Here is a 14,909-nt window from a genome sequence, read left to right on the forward strand (position 1 = left end):
ACCCTGCTCTAGTGGAAGGTGTCCCTGCCTGTGGCAGGGGATTGGGACTAGATGAGCTTTAAGGTCCAACCCAAACTGTTCTCTTAGTCTGTGGTCTGATTTCATTTTGGCAACTGGGAGATAGGAATTACTTCATGTCTCTGAATTTCCAAGGTGTAACTTTCATATAGTCCATCTCACTGAAATATCTCTATGCTATAGTACTGTCTTCTGTTCACCTATGCTGTTGATACCTTATGTGTATCTGATAGGTTGTATGATCTCCCATACTTACCTCCATGCCTCAGAAGCTTTTGGACTTGGGTACTTTCTTAGTTGCCCTCTCCTAAGTGTGCATAGTTTATGGAGGTGGTGAGGTCCATGGTTTATTGGAACTTTTATTCCAACTCATTCCCCGCTATTTGGGAAGATGTAATGGTGGCTGCCCTTCTCCTAAGCAGAAGCTTTTGCATACAGCCATGTTGTATAGAGCCAGTGCTAGAGAGAGATCTTCCATTCCAGGTCTTCTTTAATGATCTGGAGCTCAAGTTGATACAGAAAATGCACATCATATTTAAATCTTCTAGCCAGTGTCTATGTATCCAGATTGTGACAGACGAGTAAACTACTATATACTACTTCAATAGGGGGGTATTTTCTGACTGTATAAATTTAACATTTGTAAAGGAGTTCACGTTGTTTACCCATTTGAAAGACTCAATCCTACACTGAGATCTGCTGTTTTATGTGAAGTTTAGTCATCTTTTGAACAGCTGGCATCTTACTTGGTGCTTCATCCCTTTCTCCTATGAAGGTCCCGTTTCTGTTAGGGGAGCAGAGGAAATTCAGGTCCTTCTAGCAGTGTAAGTAGGAAGGCAGTGTTGCTTTGGGGTTCTTCTCTGAACTGAGGACATTGTCCTGGTGTTTTGCCAGCAGTGATGCTGCAAAAAATATGCCCAAACCCAGAGCTACCTGGAGGAGTGGTCCCACAGCTTGTTTGAATGCTTGTGACTGATGCTTGTTTGAAGGATTTCAAGACTGGGCAACTCTGAGAATATGAAAGATGGCCAGGGCCAGCCACAGTGTGCATCAGCTACCTCTCACATATAAGAGTGCCATTCTCTAAGATGCAAAGCTCACACATATGTTTGCTTCCTGCCAGGTTCCTCTCTCTCCTCTGAGACCTGTGAGAGGGAAGTAAAATAGCGCTGTGCATATCCCATTTCACATAGACATTTGTGGAGTTTAAGAAATGGCCATTCGTAAGCACGTTGTCTGTGTTTGTACTCCTGGGGTTCTAAATATTCACGAAGGCTGTGCATCTCAGAAGCCTCTCCAGCTGATAATGAATCTTACATTCCATTTACTTTAGTGTCAGAGACACAGAGCCAGGGATGGAATGTCTTTCAGTCTTTAGGAGCTCACTTCCTTCACTGACTCCTATTCAGAGTAAAAAAGCTCCATCATTCTCCGACTATCTGTGGGTGGATTATCTGTATTGCATTTGGCACGTAGTTACTCAGTAGCCACTGTGCAGAAATGGAGTTTGGAGGTGTTCATTAGCCTGTCTGCAAGTGGTCCTTGAATCTGGTGTTACTGCTTCTGAAAGGAGCTTGCTGCCATTTGTGTGGTTCACTTTGTAAACTAGTAAGATGCCTGGTGGTTGTGCATGTTCCCACTCTGTTCCCCTATGTGTGTGCCCTAGCACCCAGGCTGGTGGGGAAGGGTGCTAAAAGGCATTATTTGATGAACTCTCCAACAATAAAAAGGCCAACTGTTTAGAAAAACCACAGACTACAACACACTAGGTGGTACTGGGAGACCACATCCTACACTGTGGTAGTGAAGAATCAGCTATTCTACATTCTGTTCTCAAGTTACCAGTTTACAGTCAATTTCTGCTTGAAATTCAAGATCTTTTTGATTTCTGAAGATCTTTTTCTTTTTCCCCTTCTTTCTTTCTCTCTCTTTTTCCAACAGCCTCTTGAGCTTACACGAAAAATCCTTCGAGATAAGCAGAACAAGAAGAATTCTGGTCAGCCCATTCCAGTGTTTCCATCTTGGGTGTATGAGAGACCTGCACTTATTGGTGACTTCTTAATTGGCACCAGTTTAAGCACTGACACAACAGTACCTATAGGTATGTGATACACAGGAAAAATGGCATTAACTTTTAGTGTTTTGTGCTTGTTCAGAAGTGCCATTCAGACTTTGTCACGCTTGGGATGAAAGCAGAGCTGCTTCTTGCACTCTGCAGATGAAGAGCAGGTTTTAAACAAATCCCAGACTTAATTTGTTCACAGTGTTTCTCCTGTTCTGAATTCCAGCCCCACTGTTGATCCATGGGATCTAGTCTGTTTGGAGTTTCACAGTCCTTTTTCTCTCTTGAATTTATGAGCCTTTATGAGCCTTCATGACCTCTTACTGTAGGAGTATCACACCTGCATTCTCAGCTGAAAGATGTGTACTAATATCTGACAAGGGAGCATTCATCAATCCATCCAGGTCAATATCCTCTCCACTAAGACTATAACAACCTCTCCAATTTGCTATCTCCTCACCAGAGCAGCAGGGGACTAATCTCTCCCTGTTGTATTCTAGCTTTAAGGCTGAGCTGTGCATCATTTCTTATCCACTTAATTGTATTTTGAGCTGAGTCCTTTATGCTTCCTGCAGTGTTGACTTAACCATTCAATTTGCACTTTTGCACATTTCTTTGTGTCTGTATTTGAACTGTTTTCTTGATATTTGAGTGTTTCAGTGGAGGTAAGGTAGAGGGAGTTGTTGACAAGATCAGAGTTCCTTGAGTCCACTATAGCTGAGCCCTTCTGGGTGGAAGGATCAGCAGCACAGTCTTTGGGTGATGTTCTCTTGGCCACAGATGTCGAATGTATAGCCCCATCTACTTGATGTGTTTTGGGTATAAATGAGTAAAAGATTCTGTTTTCCTGGAAAGAAAAGTGGATGATTTTGGAGTTGAGCCTCACTCAGTCATTTCTATCTAGATTTAGCTTTGCATGATCTTCCTTTGTTCTGTTTGAATGGTAGTATGTTTTCCTTTCAAGCTTCAGGTACTAGACTGAGATGATGTGGTCAATGAGGCAGTATTATAGCATGTTCTGATTTTGTTCCGTTTTTTTGTCTTGTATTTGAAACCAGGTACTTTGCCATTAGCTTCCCAAGAATCCATGATTGTGGAGGACTTGCTGTACGTTCTGATTGGTGTGGATGGAAGATACATCACGGCACAGCCTCTCGTAGGCAGGCAGAACCGAGCATTTTCAGTTGATCCAAACTTGGACTTGTCCATCAAAGAGCTGGTGACCAGGATTCTTCCAGTAGCAGCAAGTTACTCTGCTGTCACCAGGTACGTAGCTGACTTCTGTCAAAGGCGGATATTCTCCTTTGAGCATCAGGTTATAGAATAGAGAATCTCCTTTCCTCTGGATATCCAGGACAGAAGCCACCTTTGTATATGTGGTTCTGAGTAAGAGAATCTACTGCTGCCTAGCTTCTTGTAGCTACCTTAATTGTTAAAAGGTCTTAGGATAAGGTACACCTCACCAGCAGCAGATACTTGTTTTGTAGATGTCTACATCTGATTCAAAATCCCTAAAAGACAGCAAAGAGAGAGAAGCATTTTTAGAATGTGATTCATCCAGTCTCTTTTACACGTCTCCTTCCAGATGACTGTTCAGAAGTATCTGTCTCTCTCCACCAACATGTATAGAGCCATCTAAATCTGGTCCAATGAATCCCTGCAGTGGCATGTGGTGTTAGAAGCTAGCAGCAGTGCTTTCCCCACGTGTCTGGGTGCACATAGCTTCCTTTTGAGATCTTTTCCTGTCCTCTAATCTGCTGCTTATGCAAAGAAAATCTTCTTGAAAACCCTGGCTCACACTTTCTACACAGTACTTTTCCAAACAATTCTAGTTCCCCTACAGGATGAGAGGAAACATCTTCCTACAGCTTTCTGTACTAGGAAATGTGGTGGTGGGAAGTAAGGAAGGGGGACAGAAAACAAATGCGGAACCTGAAACTCCAGCTGAAGACCAGTGCACTTTCCAACACACAATCTACTTGTGTGCTTGTACACTGTCCTGAAGAGAAAACTTCTGAAAATGGTAGGTGTTTTGACTAAAAGGGTTTCCATATTGCTTTTTGCAGGTTTATAGAGGAGAAGTCTTCCTTTGAGTACGGACAGGTAAATCATGCTCTGGCTGCTGCTATGCGGACTCTAATCAAGGAATACATGATATTAATTACACAGCTGGAACACCTTCAGAGACAGGGACTTCTGTCACTGCAGAAACTCTGGTTTTATATCCAGCCCACAATGAGGACCCTGGAGATTCTTGCTTCGCTTGGTAAATTTCAGAAATACAGTCATTACATGTTAATGAGTGCATGACAGTTTCTGAAAGTTGTAGCTATAGAACAGCAATACAGTCAGGGCATGTGTCATTTTAATTTGATGTTATATTAAAGAAGAAAGTCAAGGGGAATTGTACTTGCACAGCTTTTCCTTGAGAGCGATGGGCTCTGGGGCATCTCCATGCATTTTACCTTCATAGTGCATGCCTTTCAGACCAGTTGTTTCCACCACTGCTGTCTCTGCTCAGCTTCTTTCTAAACGCCCCTCCAACTGTGTGTGGATGTATAACCACAAACAGATTCAAACAGAAGAAACCCCTGGAAGCTCACAGCTACAGCAGGTTCCTCAGGGCCATGTCCAGGCAAGTCTGAACAGTCCTCAGCAATGGAGATCCCCCATTCTGGGCCCTTTCCCATGACTTCACCACCCTTTTTGTGGACATTTCTTTCTGTGTCTCCAGTTGGAATTGCCCTACCTGTATCCTAACGTTCGAGGTATCTGCAGAATAACAGTTGAGAACAAAGTGCTTTTGAGATCAGAGCAAGTCACTGAAAGTGTCTGTTTCTTCCATTACCACCTGGAAGGTGGATCTCTATACATCATGCCCTCAGTGTAGGGGGCTTTTGGACTTTAAGCCACCATGTTACCTTGTGTCTACCTGAGTTCAGTTCTCCTTCTGTGGAGGGTTGGGTTTCATTTGGGTTTTTTTGTTTCAGGACATTTCAGGATGTGAGCTTTTGGTTTTGTGGTGGAATGGCCTTGCATCATCACAGCAGGGTTCTAGAGCTGACATGGAGATCTGTAACTTAGGGTAGTCAGCTAATCATGTGCTAACTTCATTACATTTAGGACCATAGATAGTGCAATTCATCTTTGTCAGCTTTGTGTCGTATATCTGTATTTTTCAATTTTAGCTACTTCTGTGGATAAAGGAGAGTGTATGGGAGGATCTACCCTGAGCTTACTCCACGACAAGACTTTTAATTACACGGGGGACAGCCAGGCCCAGGAGCTGTGCCTGTATTTAACCAAGGCAGCCAGTGTACCTTATTTTGAAATTCTGGAAAAGTGGATCTATCGAGGCATCATCAATGATCCCTACAGGTAAGGGACTGTTAAGGAATGAAAATGAAAAGCAAAAGTTAGGAAATACTGCTCAGGTCTTTGGCTTTTACTTTCTTAGTGCACCCATCCCTCTGCCATGTAAAGTCTGCATAACGTAAGGGCCTGGACCTGGCAGCAGTGAGTAGGCAAGACAGCACTGCAAGGAAGGGGAGCTGCTGAAACATGTTTAACTACATTTCCTACGTAATTCAGTGTGTATGTAGTCAGAGACACTCTCACTTGCTTTGTTTTTCCAAATTCAAGGAAATTATGTGCAAAAGTGAATAGCACAACAGTTCAAGTATGTAGTATGCTCAAATTCCACCTTACCTTGCTTGTCCCTCTTTAAGTATTCTCCTCTCACATCCTCATCCTCTTCATGACAAGGGGTGAGCCCTCTTCTCATGGGACACAAATGTGATAATTTAGTGAATCTGTATTCAATGTAGTCTACTAATTTGCTAATCTGGTAGGAGATGACAACACTTTCTGAAGTTTCTTGGCTTTTATAGTCATTTGAAGCATTTTGCTGTGTTTAATAGATGATGCAGCATTTCTGTTTCCCACATTTTCAGAATCATAAGAGGGGGCAAAACTAAAGATAGCTAAAATGAATGCCTTCCTGATGGTGAGAAGACAGGAAAAGGCCAGCTTCCTCACCTCTACACTGACAACCAAATCTTGTTTACACTGGTTTGTAAACTCTATAAAATTCTGTTTCTGTCATCACTGACTTCAGATTAGCAGAAACACTGCATAGTGCATCTCCTGTTAGTACAAATACAGACTAATTTCAATTCTTGGCTGAAATGTATTTTCCTGAGACCTTATTTCTGATAGCTCATATTACCAGTTTACAGGTCAAAAAAAAAGTAATCCTCACTGTACCACTCCCTGCTTCTAAACATCTGCTTTAACTGTTCAGTGAGTTCATGGTGGAGGAACATGAGCTGCAGAAGGAGAAGATTCAGGAGGACTATAATGACAAGTACTGGGATCAAAGATACACTGTTGTTCAGCAACAGATTCCCTCATTCTTGCAGAAAATGGCTGATAAAATACTGAGCACAGGTAGGTAAAGATAAGCTTCTGATGTAAGAGAAATCTTGAGACAAGCATTACCATTTTTTGTGTAAGGATACATGTCATCATGTTTTGTCAGTTTATGGGGTTTTCCATCCATACTTTTCAGAGGAACAGAAGAACCAGACTATAAAAGAATCCCAGTGCCTATAAATAAAACGTGGGAAGGAGTCCAGCAGCAACAGGAGCTTTTCTACTGCTCTGTTTCATGGGTACAGCTAGCTAGAGGGAGCTAGACAACTGAGGTTTGAATATGCTGAGTTTTAATTTGGGTGTTTAAATGCACCTGATGGCTACCATTGCTCTCTTTCCTAAGTACAAACCCCTCCAAAAGCTACTTCCTAAGTGCAGCACCAGATTTTGAAGGTTTCTGGCTATCTGCAAAGATGTTTTCCCACCACTCTAAGATAAACCCATTTCTAGATCTCTCCTTAAATGTGATACTAGGTCCCTAATTTAAAATTCTGTATTATCTTTTGAGAGCTGTCTAAATCATTTCCAGCTTTTGATAGAATGTAGTGCAAACATCTCACAGCATATCTTCCTCTTGAAGATAGTGGTTTGAAAGTTGGATGTTCAGTAGGTGTGAATATGGGTCATTCTTTCTTCTTGCTTCTAGGGAAATACTTAAATGTTGTGCGAGAATGTGGCCGTGATGTTACCTGCCCTGTGGCGAAAGAGGTCATCTATACTTTAAAAGAGCGAGCATATGTGGAACAAATAGAAAAAGCATATAACTATGCTAGCAAAGTTCTTCTGGATTTCCTAATGGAGGAGAAAGAGCTGGTGACTCACCTAAGGTTTGATTCATTTTACTAAATGCATGTTAAATACATTGGTTCCGAGAGTGAACATAAGTTTTCTGAAGTTAGTCTGCCTTTTCTTGGGTTGTTATTATTAATGTGTTGTCTGTATTTCCATTAGAAGGGATGACCTGAAAAAATAAGATTTGGGGTTTTTCCTGAATTAAAACAGAAAGAGAAGAGTAAGATTACAGAAATTTTGGGTGAGAAGGGTATCTGGGCATCTCTAGTCTGAGTTCCTTCTAAGGCTGTTGCCAAAACTAGATCAATGAAGTTGTGGCTTTGCCTAGCCCAGTCCCAAAACCCACCCTTGGGTATGGACATCCTCTGCCTCACTCATGACTTGTCCCATGGCTTGTCACTCCTACCTGGGAAAGGAGTTTCCTTTATCACCTGGTATGATCAAGAAGAGTTTAATGTGAATAAGAAATAGCTGGATATTAAGCATCTTCAGCAAATAAATGCCCTCGTTATTGTTCATTCAAACATAAGTAGTTGGAATACAGTAAGTGTATTAGCCCTAAGTTCCACTACAGGGTGTTTCTAAACACTGTCCTTTTTTAAAGTTCATTTTGATAAGCTGTATTTTGACTCTCATAATACATTCAGCTGATAGCAAATGCAGGCGCATTCTAGCATGCAAACTCCAGCTTCCTTGTGTGAATCAAGCTTTTAGTTTATTACCATCTTCAGAAAAGAGTAAACCGAGGAATTCCTGGTTTCATGAAAGGTTGAGAGCTGTCTGAAACCTGCCAGTCATTAGAGAGTCTTCCTAGCCTTGCTAAAGACTGTCATCGCTCCAAGCCTTCTTTGCTCAATACGAATGTTCAAGAGGCACTGGATTCTGAAGTTCTGATGGCACATGTCCTCTGTTGGGCCCATCTGTCACAGTGTAGTTTCAGGTTAAGGTGTTGCTTAGCCTGTCCAGCTGGGGTCAATGTCTGTGACCTCCTCGTCTTTGAAACAGGGTCTTTGCTAGATCATGCAGCAGCTGTCCTGTGTATAAATGGGCTGCTAGGGTGCAAGTGCAGGGGCAGCTGGTTGAGGAGGAAGCTTCCACTGTATGCTGAGCTTCCAGTGTATGTGTGAGCTTTGAGGGCTGAAGCAGGATGTTTGATTAAACCCCAGGGAACTGTGACGGATACCACTTCTCTTCAGTTAAGCAGCAGTACTGATGCTCTCCACTGTCCCAGAAACGTTGGTTGGAAGGACCAACAACCTCAGCAGATCTGTAGTTCAACCTCCTGCTTGAAGTGGGATTGTCACCAGCATTAGGTCAGGTTTTCATTTGGGTTTACGCTGTAGGGTGTGTCGGTGGTGTATCTTTCTCCCCTACCTCTTGTTTCCTCAGTTAACCGCTGACTTCCTCATGACTGGGAGAGTTTCCTTGGTTCAAAAGAGTAGTGACAATCAGGTAAACAGTGGGGCTGAGCATCTCCCAAATTGACAGTGGTCAGGAGTCTACAATCATCTTGTGTTAAGGATGTGCTGGCCCTAGTTTTGCTTTGAAAGCTGCAGTTACCAGTTACTCCTCTGAGTTATCTCCAAGCTTCTGGCCCACTGCAGTTGATTCCCTGGCACCAAGTGAAAATTGAAGTTTATGCATCCTACTGTAGCAGAAGTCAACACAAGTACCTGGAGTACTTAAAAAATCAGCACAGATGCTTGTTCATTCAGAGGAGTTCAGGACTCTGCTCTGAGTTGGCAACTGCTTCTTGAATGGATCTGCATGTATCCTGACTGACGTGGCAGGGAGGAGGACACATGCATAAGACTAGTCTCCAGATTGGTTATTTGTGGCAGTGTGTTCTCCCTGAAGAGGAACATTCTGTGATCAAACCCAGCAGGCTGGCTGAATTGATTGCTTTTGTTCCTTTAGGTTTAATATGGATTAACTTGGGCTTTTATAAACATAATCAATTGTCCCTTCATTTTCTTGAGCAGATCTATAAAACACTATTTCCTGATGGATCAAGGGGACTTTTTTGTTCACTTCATGGATCTCACAGAAGAGGAACTCAAGAAGCCTGTAGATGACATCATAACCACAAGGCTAGAGGCTCTGCTTGAATTAGCCCTGCGAATGAGTACAGCCAACACAGATCCTTTCAAGGATGATTTAAAGGTAAGCAGAAGGTAACTGAATTTGAGAAGAAGGCTTGCCATGATTTGGGAAGACCTGTGTACCTGTAAGAACCTGCTGAATGTACAGTGAAGGAAAAGAGAATTGATGGCTGTCATTTTGTAGACTTTCTCTGGGTTAAGTCCTATTTCATCCAGATTATCAACAGGAGGAACCTCCCCTGGCTGTGTTTTCTTGCAGGTTTCTTGAACATGGAGAAGGTGCTTTTGGGTGGCCCCAGGATGAAGTGGAAGCAGTGGTGTGTCTCTAATGCTTGGTCTCAGCTTCGGTGCTCATGTTGGAGTACAAGAGAACACCTGATTAGAAGTCCTGGCTGTTAATGACTGCATCTTTTACAGATGTGAAGCAGCACAGAGGCTGTGCCTGGGAAGTGTGAGATCTGGATAAAGAGGTTGAGAGCAAGGGATAGTGATCAGCGGAGCAGCATGTTGTGTGCTCATTGTTAACCAGTACAGCAACACTGCTCTGGTGTCTGCTGCTCCGCTCCAGCTTATACTATTTGCTGTTGCTTCCCAGATTGGTCTGATGACTTGAGAACCACTCTGATAATGTGCACTTCTGCCACATGTCTGTTGCAGTGCAGTAGTTGTGAGTATCCTGTGGCTTCATTTTTTCCCTGCTCTTCCTTTATAGATTGACTTGATGCCCCATGACCTCATTACACAGCTCTTGAGAGTATTGGCTATAGAAACAAAACAAGAGAAGGCTATCATCAGTGCAGATCCCACAGAGCTCACTCTAAGTGGTTTGGAAGCATTTTCCTTTGACTACATTGTTAAGTGGCCTCTGTCCCTTATTATAAACAGGTAAGATATCAATCTGCTGAAGGAATAAAAGGCAAAAGCCTTTGAATGGGAGTGAAGCAAATTTCCACACAGCAAAATACTGGAAAGTCTGTATCTTAAAAGTGATGTCGCAAGTTGCTGACTAGCAAGGAATGCTTTGGTGCTTGCTCCACTTGTAGACTATGGAATATGGATTGTGTCTTCAGTAGAACCCTACGAAGTCATGCTTGGAAAGTCAAACTTTGATTTCGTGTGGTGGGAAGAGAGCTCAAAGGATGCTTTCACAGCCTGATTTTGCTTGTAACTGGTCACTCAGTTTTCATTTGTCCATGGCTTTCTGAAGTATCTTCTCTGAGAACATGAACTCTCACAAGAGGATTTCCATCCAAGAATCAAACATATCTCAAATGTGGAGATGATAAAAATGCACTTTCTGGTATCCCTGGTTGCCCACTAGTAGGATAAAGGCTGTTGCTATAATTGTTACAGCAAGCTATTTTGCATTTAGTTGAGTTATGAGGGGAAAAAAAAAAGAGGGTTCATTTTTCTGTAGGGATTTGCCTCCTGTTTTCCTGGCAAACCCAGCGAGCCAGGACAATGGGACAAGCAGTGTTAGGTAAGCAGGGTGACAGATGTGGAATTGTTAAACACCAACAATTAGTTTATCCCTTAATTTCCCCTTTAAAGAAGCAGTTGACACAGGGGGACTTTTCTAATAACATGGTGCTTTTGAAACTCTGTCTCTTCCAAAGTGACTGTGTTAGCTCTGATGATAGCTATGGAAGTGAAAATAGTACTTGGTAAGGTTTCATGAACTGTATCGACTGGAGCTCTGTAGACACCTACACTGAAGTGTCTGAACACAGACCTGAATCCAGTCCCCGAAGCTATAAATAAGCATCCCCATCTGCTTCTGACAGTGCATTGCTGATGGGGTAATGCTGCCTGTAGCTTGGTTACAGCTTTTTCTTCATCTTTTTGGAGAATCCTGGTGAATTGTTTTGCTGACTGTAACCATCTTAGTGCAGTGGGTACATGACCTCAGGCTTTCAGCCCCCTGTCCCAGCATCTTCGTGAGTGACCTTCCTGCAGGTAGCCCGAGGGAATTGAAGAAGGCGGGTGGTGATGTACCAGCTGGCAGGAAATACAGAGGAGGGACTCCTTGGAGAGAAATTCTTTGGGTTGGCAACAAATGTGATTTTATGTTTTTTTCCTTTGGTTTCAATTGTTTCAGTGTGGATCCATGTGGCTCAAGGTGTAAGGAACATGTTTTGTAATGTCTTTTTGCCTTTGAGCAGGCTTAGCCTTCACAGCTTAGTCTTCACAGCTTAGTCCGTCAATCAGAGCAGGGCTTAATCTGGATGGATTTCTCCTTTCTTTCCAGGAAAGCACTGACAAGATACCAAATGCTTTTCAGACACATGTTCTATTGCAAACATGTGGAAAGACAGTTGTGCAATGTTTGGATCAGCAATAAGACGGCCAAGCAATTCTCCCTGCATTCAGCTAAGTGGTATGGCCTTTTTTCTCCCTTACCAGATGTGAAGGTTTGGGTTTGCTTCTTGCTAGCTAGATCAGATCATTTTGGTGTGAAAATGGTCCTTACAAATTTCTTACAGGCTGAGAGAGGTGAAACCATAACATTTCAGGTTTCAGTAGGAAGTATCTGCTCAATAATCTGTGCTGCTCAGCTAGCTCATTCCTCTTTGTTGGCATGTAGTTTTGGAAAGGAAGAAGTGGTCTTTAGTCTTAGCACATGGAACAGTTACAGCAGAGGACATCTGTTCACATATAATCCTGGTCACTACTTTAGCATCAGCAAGATTAGTAAGCACCCCAGTAGTTCAAAAGCAACATCTTTCTCTTCTGGCCAGACCCCTAGCAAGGACTTGTGACCTTCACACAGCTTGATTGATATTTGGTCTGATACAGATTGAATAAAGTAAAAATGGGGTGTTTTCCCAGCAAATCATTCTACCTTGATCCACCTGTGAGGGTAGACTTTAATGCACTCCAGGTTGCTGGAGGCACCTGTTTGGAGAGTGAAGCGGACCCCAGCACTGCAAGGTAGTACCCTTTGCCTTGCCAGTGGCACTTCCTCGTCACAAGTTAACATTGCCTCACCTTAGTCAACAGGACTGTAGCTCTGGTTCTCCTAGAATTCTAGAGGTGTAGCAGAAGAGACCTGTGAGGTCCAGCTCAGAGGACAACAGCAGGGGACAGGGCAGCCATGGTTGAGAACCACTATGGTGGGTATCCCCCACCTCTCCTGACAAGTTTGCTGCAGTTCTTAGTTTGCTATCAAGGAGCCTACATAAATCAACATTGAAAGAACCTCTATATAATCCCACTGTTCTATTTCACCTTAGTGAAATCGCGTTAAATACCTTAGATAGCAGGTAATTTGGTTAAATATTTGGATTCCCTGAACATACTGATTCGAGGCATAGAATATTTTTAAGTGTTCGTTTAACAGCTAGGGCTGGAAACCATTTATCTGCTTCAATTTTGCCCTACTAATGAGCTCAATAGTTACAGTAATTGCTTTAATATTTAATATATTAACAGTCTAGTCGAATATAAGCAAATATTCAAAGTAATTGTCCAGTCTATGACAGGTTCAAAACTCTTGACTCTAGTAATTGAGGGAAAGGCAGTTGACTACGTGGAAAACAGAGACGGTTTGCATTGACTTTATAATCCCTCTCACGCTGCAGCAGTGAATTTGCCAGGACAGAAATATTTAGCTCTGCTTGACTGTGCAAGCCTGGTGATAGTTCTCCATGGCATTTGCTAGCTCTCAGTTGTGTGGGTGTGATTTCTCCCCTAGGTTTGCTGGTGCTTTCACACTGCGGCAACGGATGCTGAATTTTGTACAGAATATCCAGTATTACATGATGTTTGAAGTGATGGAGCCAACATGGCACATTCTTGAGAAGAACCTGAAGCTGGTGAGTGTGTGTGTGCTTGAGAGAAGTTGGAACAGAAGTCTTAAGTTAACAAATTTGCTACAAGGAAAAAATGCCTAATGCAGGTGTCTGCTAGTTTTGTTGGAGGCACTTCAGTATCTGGAACTGTTTTTATCACACTGCAAAGACTGCTATTGTTCTGCATCACCTTTCTGATTTATTAATCATATATCCCTTTCCTGTGCTGCATCTTCCTATCTATGTTCAGTTCATAATCTGCACCTTGTTATGAGAAGGTGGTGTTCTGCTGAAAAGAAAGAAAACTATGGAAAAGAAGAAGGATACAGGGTGCAACGATCATGAACTGGTCCAGATATCTTCAGTTGATTCCTTGGCTGACTTACAGTGCTCTTAAAAGCAAAGTCTGTGCTTTCTTTTCCATGAAGCTGCCACAACACTGGCATGTTAGGACTATCTGTTTTAAAGCAGGGCCCTCCTTATTCAGGAGGCTATTCCACATGTATATTCCCACTGCAGGGAGAACTTTTCTGCTCTTGTGGTACCTGGGAAAGGCTAAGCTCACTTCCTACTGAGTTTTATGGCTGCCAGAGAGGGTACCTGGGCAAAGCATGCCTGGCATCATTTTGGTTCCTATCACAGATGTACTGTTCTGAGCTGTGGGATTTTCCAGGTGTGCTACAGAGCTATGGTGTTATGGTTTCCTAATCCAAGTCAGTAACTTCTCCAGAAGTTAACTCTTTGCCATAGCAATAACGCAAGAATTGGTTTTTATCTCCTGATGGGCATGTGAGATGGCTTTATTATCTCAAGAGGTGAACACGTTCTCAGATAATGTCCCACCTGCCTGTTTTAAATCAAGAATGAGAAGACCCTGGGAGTTTGTCTTTCAGAGCAGGCTAGTGAAGAAGCCCATAAAGGTCTTCTCATGTCTGGTTTCATTCTCATCAGATTTGTTATTTCCATCCTCAACAACAGAGAAAACAATCTGTCACCAAACAGATCAAATACTATTCTGTCTGTCCAGGGCAAGCTCTTCTCTCCCTTCCTCTTTTACCTGACTGTGGTAAAGACTTTTGGGTCATACAGAGTTACTGTTGAAGTTCAACAGGCAAATGAAGGATGATGCCTGAGCACTGGTAGATCTTCTGAAGGCCACAACAAGGAAATGCATCTTGTTTAGATGGAGCACTTTGCCAAGGGAGGGAATCTGACCTGATGCCATCTCCTTCGTGTCAAGAGACAGCTTGAGGAGGTCTTTAGGAAGTGTTGTCTGTGAGTTTTATATGTCTTGGTGTATGCCACTCAACACAGGCAAGGGCTGTGCCAGGCAGTGCTTAATTAATTAAAGCAGGTGATCAGTGATCCATTCCTCAAGCTTGCTTATGTTGCAGCATAACCTTTGTGATGGCTGTAGTGATTTTCCTTATCTCAAGTGACACTGAGTCCCTCTTGGTCCTTCTCAGCTTCCTTACCCACTGTGGGGCTGCTGTGTTGGAACTGGTGTTAGGGTGCCCCAGCTATTGGGAGGAAACAGGAGGCAGATGTACATCACTTTTTTATTCTTCCCTCTGGTGGTCATCCTGTCATCAGACACTTCTCTTCCTCTTGTACTGTAAAAAAAAATAACGTGTAGAATCATAGAACAGTCAGGGCTAGAAAAGACCTTAAGGTCATCCAGTTCCAACTCCCTGCCATGGGCAGAGACAC

The 14,909-nt window shown here is 42.8% G+C and overlaps 1 protein-coding gene across 1 annotated transcript in view; it reads left to right on the forward strand.

Annotated features, from left to right (window-relative positions):
* The window catches only part of TUBGCP2 (tubulin gamma complex component 2), a 33,224-nt gene that overhangs the window by 5,456 nt on the left and 12,859 nt on the right, over window positions 1-14,909 (forward strand). Inside the window, exons 5-14 of the mRNA XM_061348090.1 lie at window positions 1,960-2,119; window positions 3,139-3,346; window positions 4,147-4,346; window positions 5,269-5,458; window positions 6,384-6,529; window positions 7,161-7,341; window positions 9,289-9,469; window positions 10,121-10,293; window positions 11,657-11,785; window positions 13,103-13,223. Coding sequence (XP_061204074.1) covers window positions 1,960-2,119; window positions 3,139-3,346; window positions 4,147-4,346; window positions 5,269-5,458; window positions 6,384-6,529; window positions 7,161-7,341; window positions 9,289-9,469; window positions 10,121-10,293; window positions 11,657-11,785; window positions 13,103-13,223 — 1,689 coding nt within the window. The remainder of the gene's footprint in view (window positions 1-1,959; window positions 2,120-3,138; window positions 3,347-4,146; window positions 4,347-5,268; window positions 5,459-6,383; window positions 6,530-7,160; window positions 7,342-9,288; window positions 9,470-10,120; window positions 10,294-11,656; window positions 11,786-13,102; window positions 13,224-14,909) is intronic.

Source organism: Neopsephotus bourkii, unplaced genomic scaffold (genome assembly GCF_033783945.1).
Source record: "Neopsephotus bourkii isolate Nb327-2 ecotype Australia unplaced genomic scaffold, CSIRO-AGI_Nbou_v1 NB_335, whole genome shotgun sequence".
Taxonomy (NCBI): Eukaryota; Metazoa; Chordata; class Aves; order Psittaciformes; family Psittacidae; genus Neopsephotus; species Neopsephotus bourkii.